The sequence below is a fragment of the Neolamprologus brichardi genome, chromosome 5 (assembly GCF_056152115.1).
Source record: "Neolamprologus brichardi isolate AB-2024 chromosome 5, ASM5615211v1, whole genome shotgun sequence".
NCBI lineage: Eukaryota > Metazoa > Chordata > Actinopteri > Cichliformes > Cichlidae > Neolamprologus > Neolamprologus brichardi.
The window spans coordinates 2,132,616-2,146,414 of NC_142108.1; the positions used below are offsets into that span (position 1 = coordinate 2,132,616).

General features: G+C 40.3%; 1 protein-coding gene across 2 annotated transcripts; it reads left to right on the forward strand.

Annotated features, from left to right (window-relative positions):
- The first annotated feature begins 429 nt into the window (after nucleotides 1–429).
- On the forward strand, nucleotides 430–13,558 carry cldn19 (claudin 19). 2 transcript variants are annotated; one of them, XM_087840489.1, is made up of 5 exons: nucleotides 430–1,198; nucleotides 7,642–7,806; nucleotides 8,671–8,755; nucleotides 9,920–10,066; nucleotides 12,143–13,558. In XM_087840489.1, the coding sequence occupies exons 1-5, from the start codon at nucleotides 976–978 to the stop codon at nucleotides 12,177–12,179; spliced, it is 657 nt and encodes a 218-aa protein (XP_087696615.1). In that variant the 5' UTR covers nucleotides 430–975; the 3' UTR covers nucleotides 12,180–13,558. The 2 variants fall into 2 exon arrangements, with proteins under 2 accessions (XP_087696615.1, XP_087696614.1); XM_087840488.1 differs by having other exon boundaries at nucleotides 12,636–13,558.
- The last annotated feature ends 241 nt before the right edge of the window (nucleotides 13,559–13,799 follow it).

The following is a 13,799-nucleotide window of genomic DNA, read 5'->3' on the forward strand; positions in this document are numbered from 1 at the left end:
CCATAATTTGCAGAGAGCCTGTCTGGATGTGACATGCTCTTTACAGGCTCGGCATTGTTTGGAGCTGATTTATGTACATTTGTTGCGCTTCATCACAACCTTCCCCACACCTCCGACGGAGGGGGTAGACTTTTAAAGAATCAGCACATGTACCATGCTCTGATTCTTTGGAATTCCCCGGCTGGATTAGCACAGTCTTATAAGAATTGCCTAATTCTGTCTCCACCTATGGTGTTTTCCCTCCAAAGCCAGATCTTTTTGCTTTTCCTTTCCCTCTCTGTTTGAAACGGCTCTTACTCTCCTCTATCAACCCTTTCCTCCTCCCTCCCAGTAGGCGTTGCTACAACACAGTCCAATCAGAAACCAACCCATTTATTCATCCCTCCATGGTCAGCTTGTTGTGTCCACATGTTTCTTTTTTCTTTTTTCCCATTTTTTCCTTCTACCCCTCATTGTGCCACATGAGCCTGGAGTAGATAGAAAGACTGTAGTGGAGCGAAAGTTAGCAAGCAACCGAGAGAAAGACAGAGAGAGACTGGAGGAAGTCATGCAGAGTGTGAGGCAGCCCAGCGGCAATGCTTGATGAACTGAACTGCTGACCAGTTCTTTCTTCACTTTGACTGAACCTCACAGGGATCAAGAAATCAGACGAGAGATTCCTGATCTGAAGAGATCAACTCGTTGTCTTCGCTGAGGGGCAGAAAAACCAGGCAAGGACGTGGAGAGGAAAAAGAGAGCATTAGAGACAAGGAGACAGAGGAGAGTTCTACAAATGCGAATTGGAGCAGAGGAGCACAAGGAGATGCTCAGAGGGACAAGATAGTGGCAAGAAAAGCAAGACAAGTAGCAAGTGTGCCCACAGAGACCGCTCAAAGAAAGGGCGACGCATTAGGAGGAGTTAGAAGCTGTTGCGAGTCAAGCAGGGAGAGAAAGAACGAGACAAGACAGAAAACAGAGAGACAGTGTTAGAGAAGGATGGCTAACTCAGGTCTACAGTTGTTGGGTTACTTTCTGGCGTTGGGTGGCTGGATTGGCATCATCTCCACAACTGCCTTGCCCCAGTGGAAGCAGTCATCGTACGCCGGCGATGCCATCATCACGGCTGTGGGTCTGTACGAGGGGCTGTGGATGAGCTGTGCCTCACAGAGTACGGGACAGGTGCAGTGCAAGATCTTTGACTCCATGCTCTCGCTGGACAGTGAGTACCACATTTGAATTTGCTCCTAAAACACAAGGATCTCTAACTCATAGCAGTGCACTTTTCCTACTCACAGTGATGTCCCTGTCTTTAACGTAATCCATTATGATCGATGTTAGGTATCACTTCTGTTTGGAGTGCATGTTCATTGTAAAGGATTTTCAGGTTTGATTCTGTTGGATGTGAAGTTATATTCAATGTATAATTACTCAGAAAGGGCACGAGTAAAATTCAATTAAACTGCTAATGTGCTGATAAACTTTTTTCACTCTCAATCACACTCCTTCCTTTCTTCCAAACTACTTTCCTTCTTTTATTTTACATTTTTAATTACCGTAACATTTGTCAACCTTTTGTTCTGCTTTGTTATAAATTTTTTTCCCAAGAAACATCTTTTGTGGTACACTACACATGACAACAGTTATTATAGCACGGCCCATTCATGTGTGCCGACTTTTGCCATTAATCAGCAGCAAAAACAGAAGAAAAACAACTCCCTGAGTGCTAAATGCTAACTGGGATGCAATAAACATGCGAGCTATAAATCTTACTTCAAATGCTGCTGTTCACATCTTTATTACAGCTTAGCTTCTTTATTAGAACTCCCAAACACCATGCGTAGAGTGTGATGAGTAGGAGGGGGTGAGGAATGTGGGGTTCGGACGTAAATTAGCTCAGAATACGAGTCTCCTGTCATCTCCAATCTGTGAGCTGGACCTAGTGAGTCATAATTAAAGGCACACAGATTATATGAATCCATCCATCTACTGTCTGCTTAAATTATCCTATTAGAGATTCTAATGAAAGACTAGCGGGTGTTAAGGGGGGGAGGCTTGGTCAGAAGGCACTTTCACAATACAATTCATTTGTTTTTCTCTGTGGTTGCTGCTGTGGCACGCTTTCCTTGGAACAACAAATGAGGCACTTTGCAAACATTTTGGCGGTTCTGTGAGTCCTCCTATCAACACACTTTCTGATGGCGATCGTTGTGATGGGGCGTCCGAGCTGATCTCCCATCTCCTTTGGTTCCTTGCAGCAATAAGAACAGTGTATTGTCTTTGGGCATGAATAGAGGCTGTTAGGAGAAGAAAAGGGTAGTTGTTGAGCTAAAGTCCAGAGATATTCCCAGAATGTGCTCTATCGTCCCCACACGAGCACATTGTTCCACTTGTCCGTTAACCTCTTAACATCCATCGAGTCTCCTCGAGTTATTGTTGGATTTTGCTAGATGGACAATTATTCCGAAACTAGAAGATGTTACCTTTCAAATAAAGACTATACAGTCATTTGGCATGACAGATTTTATGTTCCAAGCTTTTCCATTTAAATCTTATAAACAGGTGATACATTTATAAAACTCTGTATATGTTAACAAATTGCCAGAAATTCATCTAGAAAACAGGGGGCAGGGTTAGGACTAGGATAACATACCCAATGATTACAGAATAAAATGTTCTTGAACAATCCCTGCTTTGTTTAGATTTTTCCCCAGACACATTACGAAACAGAACTGATTTAATCACATGTCCCGGGTCAGGTCGGAATCTCGGGTATTGGTTTGATCAGGCACAAATAGGTCTGAAGGAGCTCCTCTCGCCTGGGTATGTTCGCAGCAGGAGCAGCATGTGACGGCGGGTATAATTGTTCACTAGACTGTGCTGATGTGGCCAAGCAAATGTGGTGGAAAGTGCTGCAGGTTTACTGAGCATTTTGCTCAAGAAGAAGACGGTGGTCAAAATAACAGATGGCTGTGATTTGCCAGATGAGGTGAAGAAGGATGGTGGTGCTGAAAGGACAGCTCTTTGCAAATCTGAGCGTGACATTGAAGACATATCGACCTGCCTCTGCCAATCTGTGTGTCGCACTAAATAGCAACCTCTTGCGCATTTGACATAAAAGGCATAGTTGTTTCCTGTGGATGCCAGACATTCATGTAAAAGGTTAAGTCTGCTTTATAAATCGAACCTGACAATGAGTTTCTGAAGACACTATTCATAGTAAAATAGTTTCTATTATACAATACATCTTGAAATGTATGCACATTTGGTCAGCCAAACCTACTTTATCTATGGCCAGTTAGGTAGAAATGTTCTTGTATTAGATTCTTGTATTTCTTTTACGATCAAAGCCAACAACGTGTCCCTCCAAACTATTTGGCATTTATACCCATCTGTCAGTCTTTGTCCCCATGCTTTGCCCCCTCCACGTTTCTTGACCTATGTCTTTAAAAACACAAATACATGTGTTGTAAAAAGGCTAAAACTGTCAGTCAGGACACTAGTTTGACATCCAGGTGGGAGCTACTTTCCTTTCCACTTTCTGTATGTGTAAGTTCTGGTAAGCCACAAAGTCAGCTCAGCTCAGTAGCGATTCTGGCAAATCAGCTGATTACTACATCAGCCCACATCAGCTGATGGCTCAGCTGATACCATTCTACACATCCATTTGTAAAATCCTATGAGAGCTGCTTCAACCTAACACACCCCCAACTGGTCGTGGCAGATGGCCCCGCACCTCCCTGAGCCTGGTTCTGCCGGAGGTTTCTTCCTTTTAAACTGTTTTTCCTTCCCACTGTCGTCAAAGTGATTGCTCATAGGTGGCTGTCTGATAGTTGGGGTTTCTCTGTATTATTGTAGGGTTTTTACCTTACAATATTAAGCAACTTAAGACATCTGTTATTGGGATCTGGTGCTATATAAATACAATTGAGTGGAATGGAATTAAAATTCTGCAAAGCAAGCTACTTTGCAACCCACCTCCATGCTAGCTCTTCTTTTGATACTTTATCTGACTTACTCACAAGGGTTGTCATTGAAGCCTCCTCTAATCTGAGCTGGGGTCTAGCTTCTGCCCTTCACACCTTATGCTTAACTTGTATGTAAGGGCGGTATCAGATAAGTCATGCAGATGTAATTAGCAGTTGTCTTGAGCTACAGTAATCTATGCTGAGTAAAAAAATATCATGGTTTACACAGGCTCACACTGTTTAGAATAAAAAAACAAGCTGAGAGTCAGACATGGTAAAAAATAGTTTTATAGGACAAATATTTCAAATATTTAGTATGCATCCAAAACAGCCAATGAGGTTTGCAGTGTGTGTGGACTCACACAGACACTAATATTGGTATTTACCTACAACAAATGCTTCTTCTTGTGCAATTTATTTTTGGCTTTGACAAGTTAACATGGGTCCTTCAGCTGGTATACACTGAAAAGAAATGACTGAAGGGTCAAGAGAAACAGAAGTTTATTCTTTGAGTTGAAATTGCATTGGAGGACTAAACTGTAAGTGTAAGGCACCGAGCAGGCAGAGAGCCAGCCTGTACAAAATAGACTCAAGTGACCTCACAATGGGACCTTACAGAGCCTACACACACACACACACACACACACACACACACACACACACACACACACACACACTCACACACACACTGAAAGGTTGTGGCTGGTACTGCCAATCTTAGCAGTGGAAAAAGAGAACCTAGTGGGTGGGTGAGCCAGCCTTCAACCAACTCTCTTTCTCACTTTCAATCCCTTCTTCTAGTCTCACCGAGGAAAACCGGTCAGTGGAGTCATTAGCCTAAACCCCCGCACACCAGGAATGTCTACAGTGAATGAAAAACAACAGCAAAAAATTTTCAAATCCCTCTCTCTGGAAGACCATTCAGATACTCCGTCAAAAGGAGCGATGGAGCCATAAATCAGACTTCAAAGATTGTTCCCCCTTCAAGTCCCTTCAGATCAGCTTTTGAAATGCGGCTTCACTGCTGCACCATGAATGATGGTGTGTGTATTTCTGTCACAATGACAAACGGTGACTTTAGCTTCCATCTCAGGCTGATACTCGACTGCTCTTTTTGAACTTACAGTTCATTCAGTGAAAATGTGGTACAGGGGCTACAGAACTCAGAGAATTGTGATACGAAATCTTTGAGAGGATTCTGCAACAGCAAGGATATTGGTAAAAATCATAGAAGCACTGCAGCAAAGAAAAAAATTAATACCTTGTTTTGGGAAAACTTTTATTTAATCAGATTTGATTGGCAATTTTAAACATGCACTTTTTTTAGTCCCAATGATCAATGCCCTGAAAGATAGTGTTGGCTGCTGAGGGGCAAAAGTTGCTCGTAGGAGGAATTCGTTTTTTTACTACTTGAGTCACAGAGGAAGGAACATCTCTACCTGAACATTTGTTAACAGTAGAACAAGTCAACAAACACTTTTTCTGACACAGTTCTTGAAATCCTTACTAAACACCAAACTATTCAGTAAGAACTTATAATGTTAACCACAGTGTAATAAGGGCACATTTAAAATGTCAATGTTAATTTTAATGTTAAGAAATACTGAAATGATAACTGATAATATTTACAAGTCATTAAAGTTCTACATTATGTTTATTTATAACATTATAGTTTGTATAATAAAAAATTGATTTAATTTTAACATGTGGTATATTGTGTTGTATTGTGTATCATACTGCAGCTGACAAGATTCACATTTTATTTATAGAGCGACAAATCACAGCAACAGTTGCCTTAATGTGCTAGAGATTATGACAATTATATAACAATTAAATCCTTGCATTTACATTTTTTATGCTATACCATAATCAACAATTTTATGATAAAGGTTTAATTTCTGTAGGCACGTGCGCTTTGAAGATTCAGTGTCAGTGCTGTGGGAATAGTGAGACAAACACCCCTGACTTCGGCCGTATGGTGAACCAAAGCAAGTCAAGACTGTCTAAGAATAAAAGGAAACTAAATACTTAGTAACCGTTTACAAACCAATATCATCAGCAGACACTTTACAGCTACCACCAGACAATGTCCTCACATGTACCACTGACCTACTATAAATTATCATTATATTGTTGGTTCACAATAAAAAAACCTACCAATTTATTATTTAGTAATAACCAACAGTCCTTCTTCTTCTTCTTCTTCTTCTGCTACTGCTTCTTCTTCTTCTTCTTCTTCTTCTTCTTCTTCTTCTAATTCTTCTTCTTCTTCTAATTTATATTATTATATTGTTGGTTCAAAATAAAAATAAAAACTAACAATTTATTATTTAGTAATAACCAACAGCCCTTCTTCTTCTTCTTTCTTCTTCTTCTTCTTCTTCTAATTCTTCTTCTTTTTCTAATTCTTCTTCTTCTTCTTCTAATTTATATTATTATATTGTTGGTTCACAATAAAAAAAAACAACTAACAATTCATTATTTAGTAATAACCAACAGTAGTTCTTCTTCTTCTTCTTCTTCTTCTAATTCTTCTTCTTCTTCTTCTAATTCTTCTTCTTCTTCTAATTCTTCTTCTTCTTCTTTTTTACCTAGTAACATCCACAATGTTTTATTTATATTTAGATAAATAAAATGATATATTCCAAAGGTCCTGGAATATAATGAGTGCATAATGGGATTTATTTAATGTGTCCTGGAGCTGTAAAAGTTAACACAGGGGCAACACTAAAAAAATGAGTTTGCTGACTCTATTGAATTGTTTTCTGTTCAGCGTGTTTCCTGGGACATGCAAACACAACACCGGCTGCCGTTTTTTTGAAAGTGATGCCTGTGATCTTGGCTGTGAAACCTCTATGAAAAATCCCCCTGTTTACTGTAATTACCATATTTGTCAGCTTTGTCAGATATCACAATCGAGATGCTGGAATCTCCATGTTTTCTACCGCCGCTGGGATTTCAACAATCCCCTCGCTTGCTGTAAATAAGGCACGCTCCGTCAGTATTTTGACAGTATTATTAGGCGCTCAGCATTGCTTTGCCTTTAACGCGTCTTTGAGTGGCTGTTGTTGAGGCAGTACACTCACATCGCTGTGGTGACGGCCCCGCGAAAACAATCTTTCTTTGTGACAAAGCCACACTAATCCCACTGTTTGAAACATGTAAAGTGGGGCCTCCTACAGTCAGTGTGAGCCAGAGAGAGACTTTCATCTGAGTCTGTTCCACCTACAGTCAATGTGTCTGTGCTCATATTGTGCTCTTACACATATGTGAGTAAATATGTGTAAATATGTTCCTCCCACTAAGTTATGTGTGTGCTGAGGCCTGTGTGGGTAGAGGATTCGATTTTAGAGACGGCAAAACCACAGTGGAATGATGCGGAGAAGATTTGAAGGATCATTTACGGTTCCAGAGTTTGGCCATAAAGTCACCTCTGGAACTACCCTGCTTGGAAAAGTAGGACAGTGGTGGACTCTCCCTAATGATCTGCTGTCACAAATGCATGTGGTCTCCCATCAACCCTGCATGGCATGTAAAGCTTCATTCCCCTCAGCTTTCACTTTCATCTTTAGAAATATTTGTGTCTTTCCAAATGATGGGCTGAAAGACTCTTTTCTTTTCTGTTTTCTCATCTCCTCACCACTTCTACATCCTCTACTTCATGTTTAATCTCTTTCCTCCCCTCTTTTTTCTCTAGTCCACATCCAGACATGCCGGGCCCTTATGGTGGTGTCAGTACTGCTGGGCTTTATTGGGATCATTGTCAGCGTGGTGGGCATGAAGTGTACCAAGGTGGGAGATAACAACCCAGCCACCAAGACCCGCATCGCTATGACTGGAGGAGCACTCTTTCTGCTTGCAGGTGCAACTGTTGTTTTGCTTCATTTACCAGCATAAAAAGACGCTGTATTTCTGGCATTCAATGCATTTAGCAAGAGTGGTCTGGCATTTTTCTTGCAGTAGGGGTCTTCTGGGTAATTAGAGTCCCTGCTGTAAACAGGAAGTGGTCATTTTTGAGGCATTAGCTCTTGACCTCAGACCACAATCCCAAGGAAGGAAATTAAACTAAACAAGTATTTACTAAGCCAAGCAATTGGTGTTGTTGTAGCAACAGAATTAAATAGTGTAGTAAACTGATAGATAAAATAAAATAAAACGTTAGAAAAAATAACAGAAATTTCTGTGTATGTAAGCTGTGTACACGCACACACACACGTGTCCATCATTTCCAAAGAATGATGGAAAAACACTGTGTTCACTCACCTCTCATCCCTCATTGACTCAGCATGTCCACATTTTGGACAACGATGATTCCAGACTCGTGAATTTGTTTCTGCTACCATCTCTTGCACTGATGCTGCCTTCAGCAGACAACAGCAAGTAAATCACATCTGCTTCCACAGACTGGGAGAAGAACATCTTGCTGTTTACACTGAAGGATCTGAGCTTCCACACATTCCACCCCACTCTTGTACACAGCATCGCTGTTGATCCTTCATTACACCTAAGAACCTGTAGCTATCCGTTGTTTCAACCTCCTCACCCATGAAACATCTCCTGGGCTTAGTTGTAGTTTTTTCCCCTAGAAGAAAAAAATTCAGAAAGAGGTGATTTCTGCCAGACCACTCTGCAAAGCACCTTGCCCGCTCCCTCTACTCCAGTTCCTGTAGTGTCATCAGAAAAGTTCTGCAGGTAGCATGGTCCTCACCTGTTTCTCCCTCCACAGGTTTATGCACACTGGTTTCTGTGTCCTGGTATGCCACTCAGGTGTCCTATCAGTTCTTTAACCCAAACACACCACCCAATGCCAGGTATGTGAATCATATTGTGATACACTCCTTTCTGTTTGAGCTGAGGGTTTAATCTCTTCATTAAAGAGCAAAAAACACCATAATCGAGTTGCGACTGCTACAATACTGTCAGTGTCCTCAAAACCTGGAAGTATCAGATCTCGAATAAATATCACAATATCATATAATGAGATTGCAATGTTTGCAATAGTTTAATATTTCTTTAAAATGTTGTTGAAAAGAAAAAATGCAGAGGTGGGAAACACAAAATAGCCCGAATAAAAGATACCTGACAGTGATGCTGTTTTCATTGGTCTAACACTGTTTTCAGTTATCACTCTGTTGTATTTGTGCTCAGTCTTCTTATTTTTTTGTTTGTTTGTATATTTGAAAATGTCATATTTTAGACTAGTCAAGAGGTTTTGTTGTACATAAAAGAAACAGGCATAAGTAAGCAGACTTCATCTCAAAGGTTTGAGGGACAATTAACATGATGTGATAAACTGGAACTACAGCCTGTGACAAAGACTCTGCAGTCAAATTACTGTTAAACTTAATCTGTTTACAAAAACCACCCAGATGTGGCAAATAAAAATAATTAGGACTAGTTGCAGACACGACTGTTTTCAGCTGCTAATATCTGTATGACATATACGTCTAAAACAGCCAGTGTTAGTGGTTGCTGTTAAAAAGATAAACGAGTTTAGCTGTAAACTGTAGTTATTACTAAAATAGTCAACATCTGTCGCCAATAGTTGCTAATAATGGCTGAAAAATATGACCAGCTGGTGATACAAATCACAAATAAACAATAATAGCTAGTTAGCTACAAACATTTGGTTGGTAAGGGAAAAAACATTGATTAATTTAGCAACATCATTTCCAAATATTTGATAATTTTGGCTTATAAATATGATCAACGTGCAATGCTAATAGTTCCAAGTTATGAAAAAAAAGGAAAAACAACAAAACAAATCATTTAATACTAGTAGTTGTTACTTTTATCAAGTATTACAGCTGTAAAGCTGCTCTTATGACTAATGTGTATGCTAATGGTTAGTCTTGATTATCTAATAATTAAAATAATACCTTTTATATCGCCCATACTTCAATATCCATTTATCCTTTATTTTTGTGTATGTCTTTTTATGTCAGCATTTACACCTTATGCCTTATTTCCTGCAGGTATGAGTTTGGCTCAGCCTTGTTTGTCGGATGGGCAGCAGCCAGTCTGACTGTTCTGGGTGGCTCTTTGCTGTGCTGCTCCTGCTCCAAAGAAGATATGCGAGGACAGCAATATTACCGCCAATCACAGCCTTCCACAGCAAGGGAGTACGTGTAAACCCCAACCCCTTCCAGCAGTCACCCAAACAGAGAGCAGAGGACACGCTTGGCACCACCCTCTTTTTTCCCCTTGTAAATCTAACAAAAAGACTATCATGCATACACACATGCAATCATTTAGCTCAAAGACACTTCTTGTCTTACGCAGCAATACACGACATATGAAGTTGTACATATATGAGCATATTATCTACCAGTAGGATGTATGTGGCTATGAACCTAAAGAAGTACAAACTTATACGTAGAAAGTGTTAAGCTTGTATTGTGAGTTGACATCTCCTGCTTGTCATGATTTAATGTACTTTAAGAGGTAAGTACAGCGATACGATGAACACAACTTTAAGCATGGTACAGAAAAACATCAAATTACACAGCAAATTAAAGGACATTTCTTATCTGAGGAAGTACTGCAAAACTTGCTGAACTTTTACTAGCATGTCCTGTGCTTCCTGGTTGGAGCTGCATTGGTGTTTTACCTCCAAATTGCCACGTATGTTCACAGTCTACTGTTGCAGTTAAGTGTGTAAGGGGACAAGGCCTGACCCTGTGTGCAAATGAGAAAAAAACGATTTAAATTTGTAACTCCCAGAGTTTAGAGCTCTAAACCACCAAACCTTTATATAGATTTCAAAATAAAACAAAGAATTTCTATGTTCTTAATTTATTTATTTAAGCTGCCGAGTGTTATTCAAACAAACATAATGAACGACAGTAAAGAAGCAGGCGTGTCTGGCGTCCTCCTAAGTGATGAAGCCCCTGGACAACCATCCAATTAACAGCTGAGAAGATTTCTCACATATGGTAAAACTACACAGTCCTTTGTTACACCACAAGGACTTGATGAAGATCGCACATGCAGACACAATCTGAACTGCAGCAGTGGAGGGTGAATTGTTAGTTAAAGGTGTCTGTTTAGATGTGTAATGAGTATGACTGCTGCTGATTATCGCTCTTCCATTATACTTAACACGAGGAGAAAGAGGAGACTGTCATCGACACATATCATCACGCTCCATTTACTAACACCATCATTCCAGATTCATACACTCCCTCATCTCATGAGCTGTTGTATAACTAAACCAGTGCCTAAGATCTAAGCTATTCACACACATGAATAATCTTACTGAGAAGCTAAAAGATGTCAGCATACTATTATCGTTATACTCTCTTTATATAATTTAGCATGATGAAGTGTTATATTTAACTCCACTGTTTGGTTGATTGCATATAGAAAAAACAGGTGGTCTTCAACCCACCGACTACTCATTGAAGGCGAGGCACAATAGATACTTGCAACTATCGCCACATTAGACCCTTTAAAACTCAGCTGCCGCTAAATTGGCTCTTGAGTTCTCCCTTCATGCTCCCACATCACTTTGCCCCCATTTATGTTTCTAAAAGAGTTGGTCCATCACTGTTCCACATAAAAAAGCCATTAACTTTTCTTAGAATAGGTCCCAGTTGCCCCATTTCCCAGTTACATGGCTTCTCTTCTTAGAAGAGACTTATTTGTAGAGAGCTCTATTATTCTCAAACTTGGCAGGTGGATGGTGAGGGTTTATAGGAAATTCTTTGTACTTGTACTAAATAAAATGAGATGTCAATGGGATGTCAAGCATCTCTGCTCAGCCGTCGTAGCGACTGTGACATCTCCCCATTTCTATATGACTGGAAATGAGCAACTAGGCCTATAAAGCCAACAGACAAGTGTTTACTGAAGTTTGAAAGCCCTTTTCCCAGACACCTCTATGGAGGGAAGACTTTTATTTTTTTGCAGCTTCGAGTATGTCTCTTGTGGCAAAGAATGCAGGATTAAGGCAGTTCCACATCACCCCAGACAACAGTATAGCTGTTCATTGACTCTATATGTTTCTGCCCACCTTTATTAGTCATTCTGTAGGGTAAATGTTGTATTTTAACCCGAACAGTGCTAGCCAGCTTCCATGTAACACTGATTCTGAAACCTGTCGGCTAACGTCATCCCTCTGGCTCTCTAACATGGTGGGAATCTGAGAGTTCTTGATGTGTCTTATCCTGACTGTCTTCTTCTCTCCTCTAATTCAGGGCAGAGTTGTTGAGTGAAACTAGTTTCCCTGACTGATCAGCCCCCGCCTTTTTATCGAGGACTTTCCGACTGTCCCACCACTGTCTCCCCATCCCCCCCTTCATTTCCTGTTACCTCTTTACCTCCCAATTTGGACCTCTTGTAGATGATTTCCTTTTTCTCAATAATACATCTGCACCTTATCACTTTTAATGGGAACCAAGGTGTACTGTCTTCTTCCGAGCCCCCTCTCCGTCTCTGAGCCGTCTCTGTAAATATGGACTCATGTGATCAGACGTTTTCTTTAAGAAATAAGATATCAACCCTCTGCTACACCTCCTGTTCCCCCTTCTGTCCAAACATTGGTGCAAAGTTAACAATAAACTGAAACATACTGTTGTGCTGATTCGTAGTTTCACTTATAGCCTATGACCTCTGGGTGTTTTTGTAAATGTGAGGTTTTTTTCTTGTCGCTGTGACTGAAACGTGTCTTTTTTCCCTTTTGAATTGCAGACCAAATGTTAAAAGTACCCCACCAGAGAAAAGGGAGCAGTACTTGTAGTTTGGGAGAGTCTTCTGGCCCTACCATGGTTTAAATTCTGTCAACAGACAAAACCCTTTCACTGAGAAATTCAAAACAGACAAGAATGAATTTATGAACAGCAAACACTCAAGCATATTGCAACAACATATATTAATCTTTGTTGAGATTAATGAAATTGTTTGGGGAAATGTTTTATGAATTAGATGTACTTAGGGGGTTTGACATCCTCATCTGTGTTGTTGACTTTGGGAGAGACAGTCATTCAGGGTATGTTTTCTATAACATGTTAAAAAACCCAGGTGTATATACCACCAACTTTATTCCTTTTTTTTTTTTTACTACATATAATGTTTTACTACAGTGCCTTATAACACATGTTTGCACACATGTATGTGAATTCTCTGTTTCCCATCCCATCTGAGGGATGTGTGTCCACAGCTACTCTGCAAGGACTTGTGTTTCCCTTTGTTTCTATTGTTGGAGTTCCAAAAACGAATGTGAAGCTACTCTACAGTACCACTTATGAACAAAAAGGACCAATTCATGATAGATCTCCCACGTGTTGCCTTATGCCACTGTAAACTCTGTGCCTGTTTCCAAGTAGTCCGGACTGAGGATATACCGAGTGCATCCATTGTGTATCGTCAGGTGCCAATATGATTTTGTGTGAATGGAAGAGTCGTCGTATTATTGACTCTTAAGGACGTACTGTATTGTGTGCTGTCTCCTGTACTAAGGAATGCCAGTTTGCTGAGAGTTAAAATGCCTGCATTTATTTACCATGCCTTTCTTTTTCTCTAATATTTACCTCCTTCATGTCGTGTATCATCTCATTTACCTGTATACCCGTCTGTTTCCTTTAGAATGAAGTAAACAGAGATGGAAAAATGGATTCGGCTATGACTCAGTACTTTATCAGTTGTTTCCCTACTTTTCACTCTTGCCTGACTTTTTTGCCCGCTCCCCCCACTCATTCCTCCATTCCAGCTCAAATCCTTCTTTTGCACCCTGTTGTTCAATAATTGCAGATGTGGAATTCCACTTCTGCTCCACTGGACTGAAGCCTTGTTGGCGCTGTGCTGAGCAAGTTAACCTTGCGAGTCCGCCTTTGAGAATGTCTGGTGTTGTAGAGT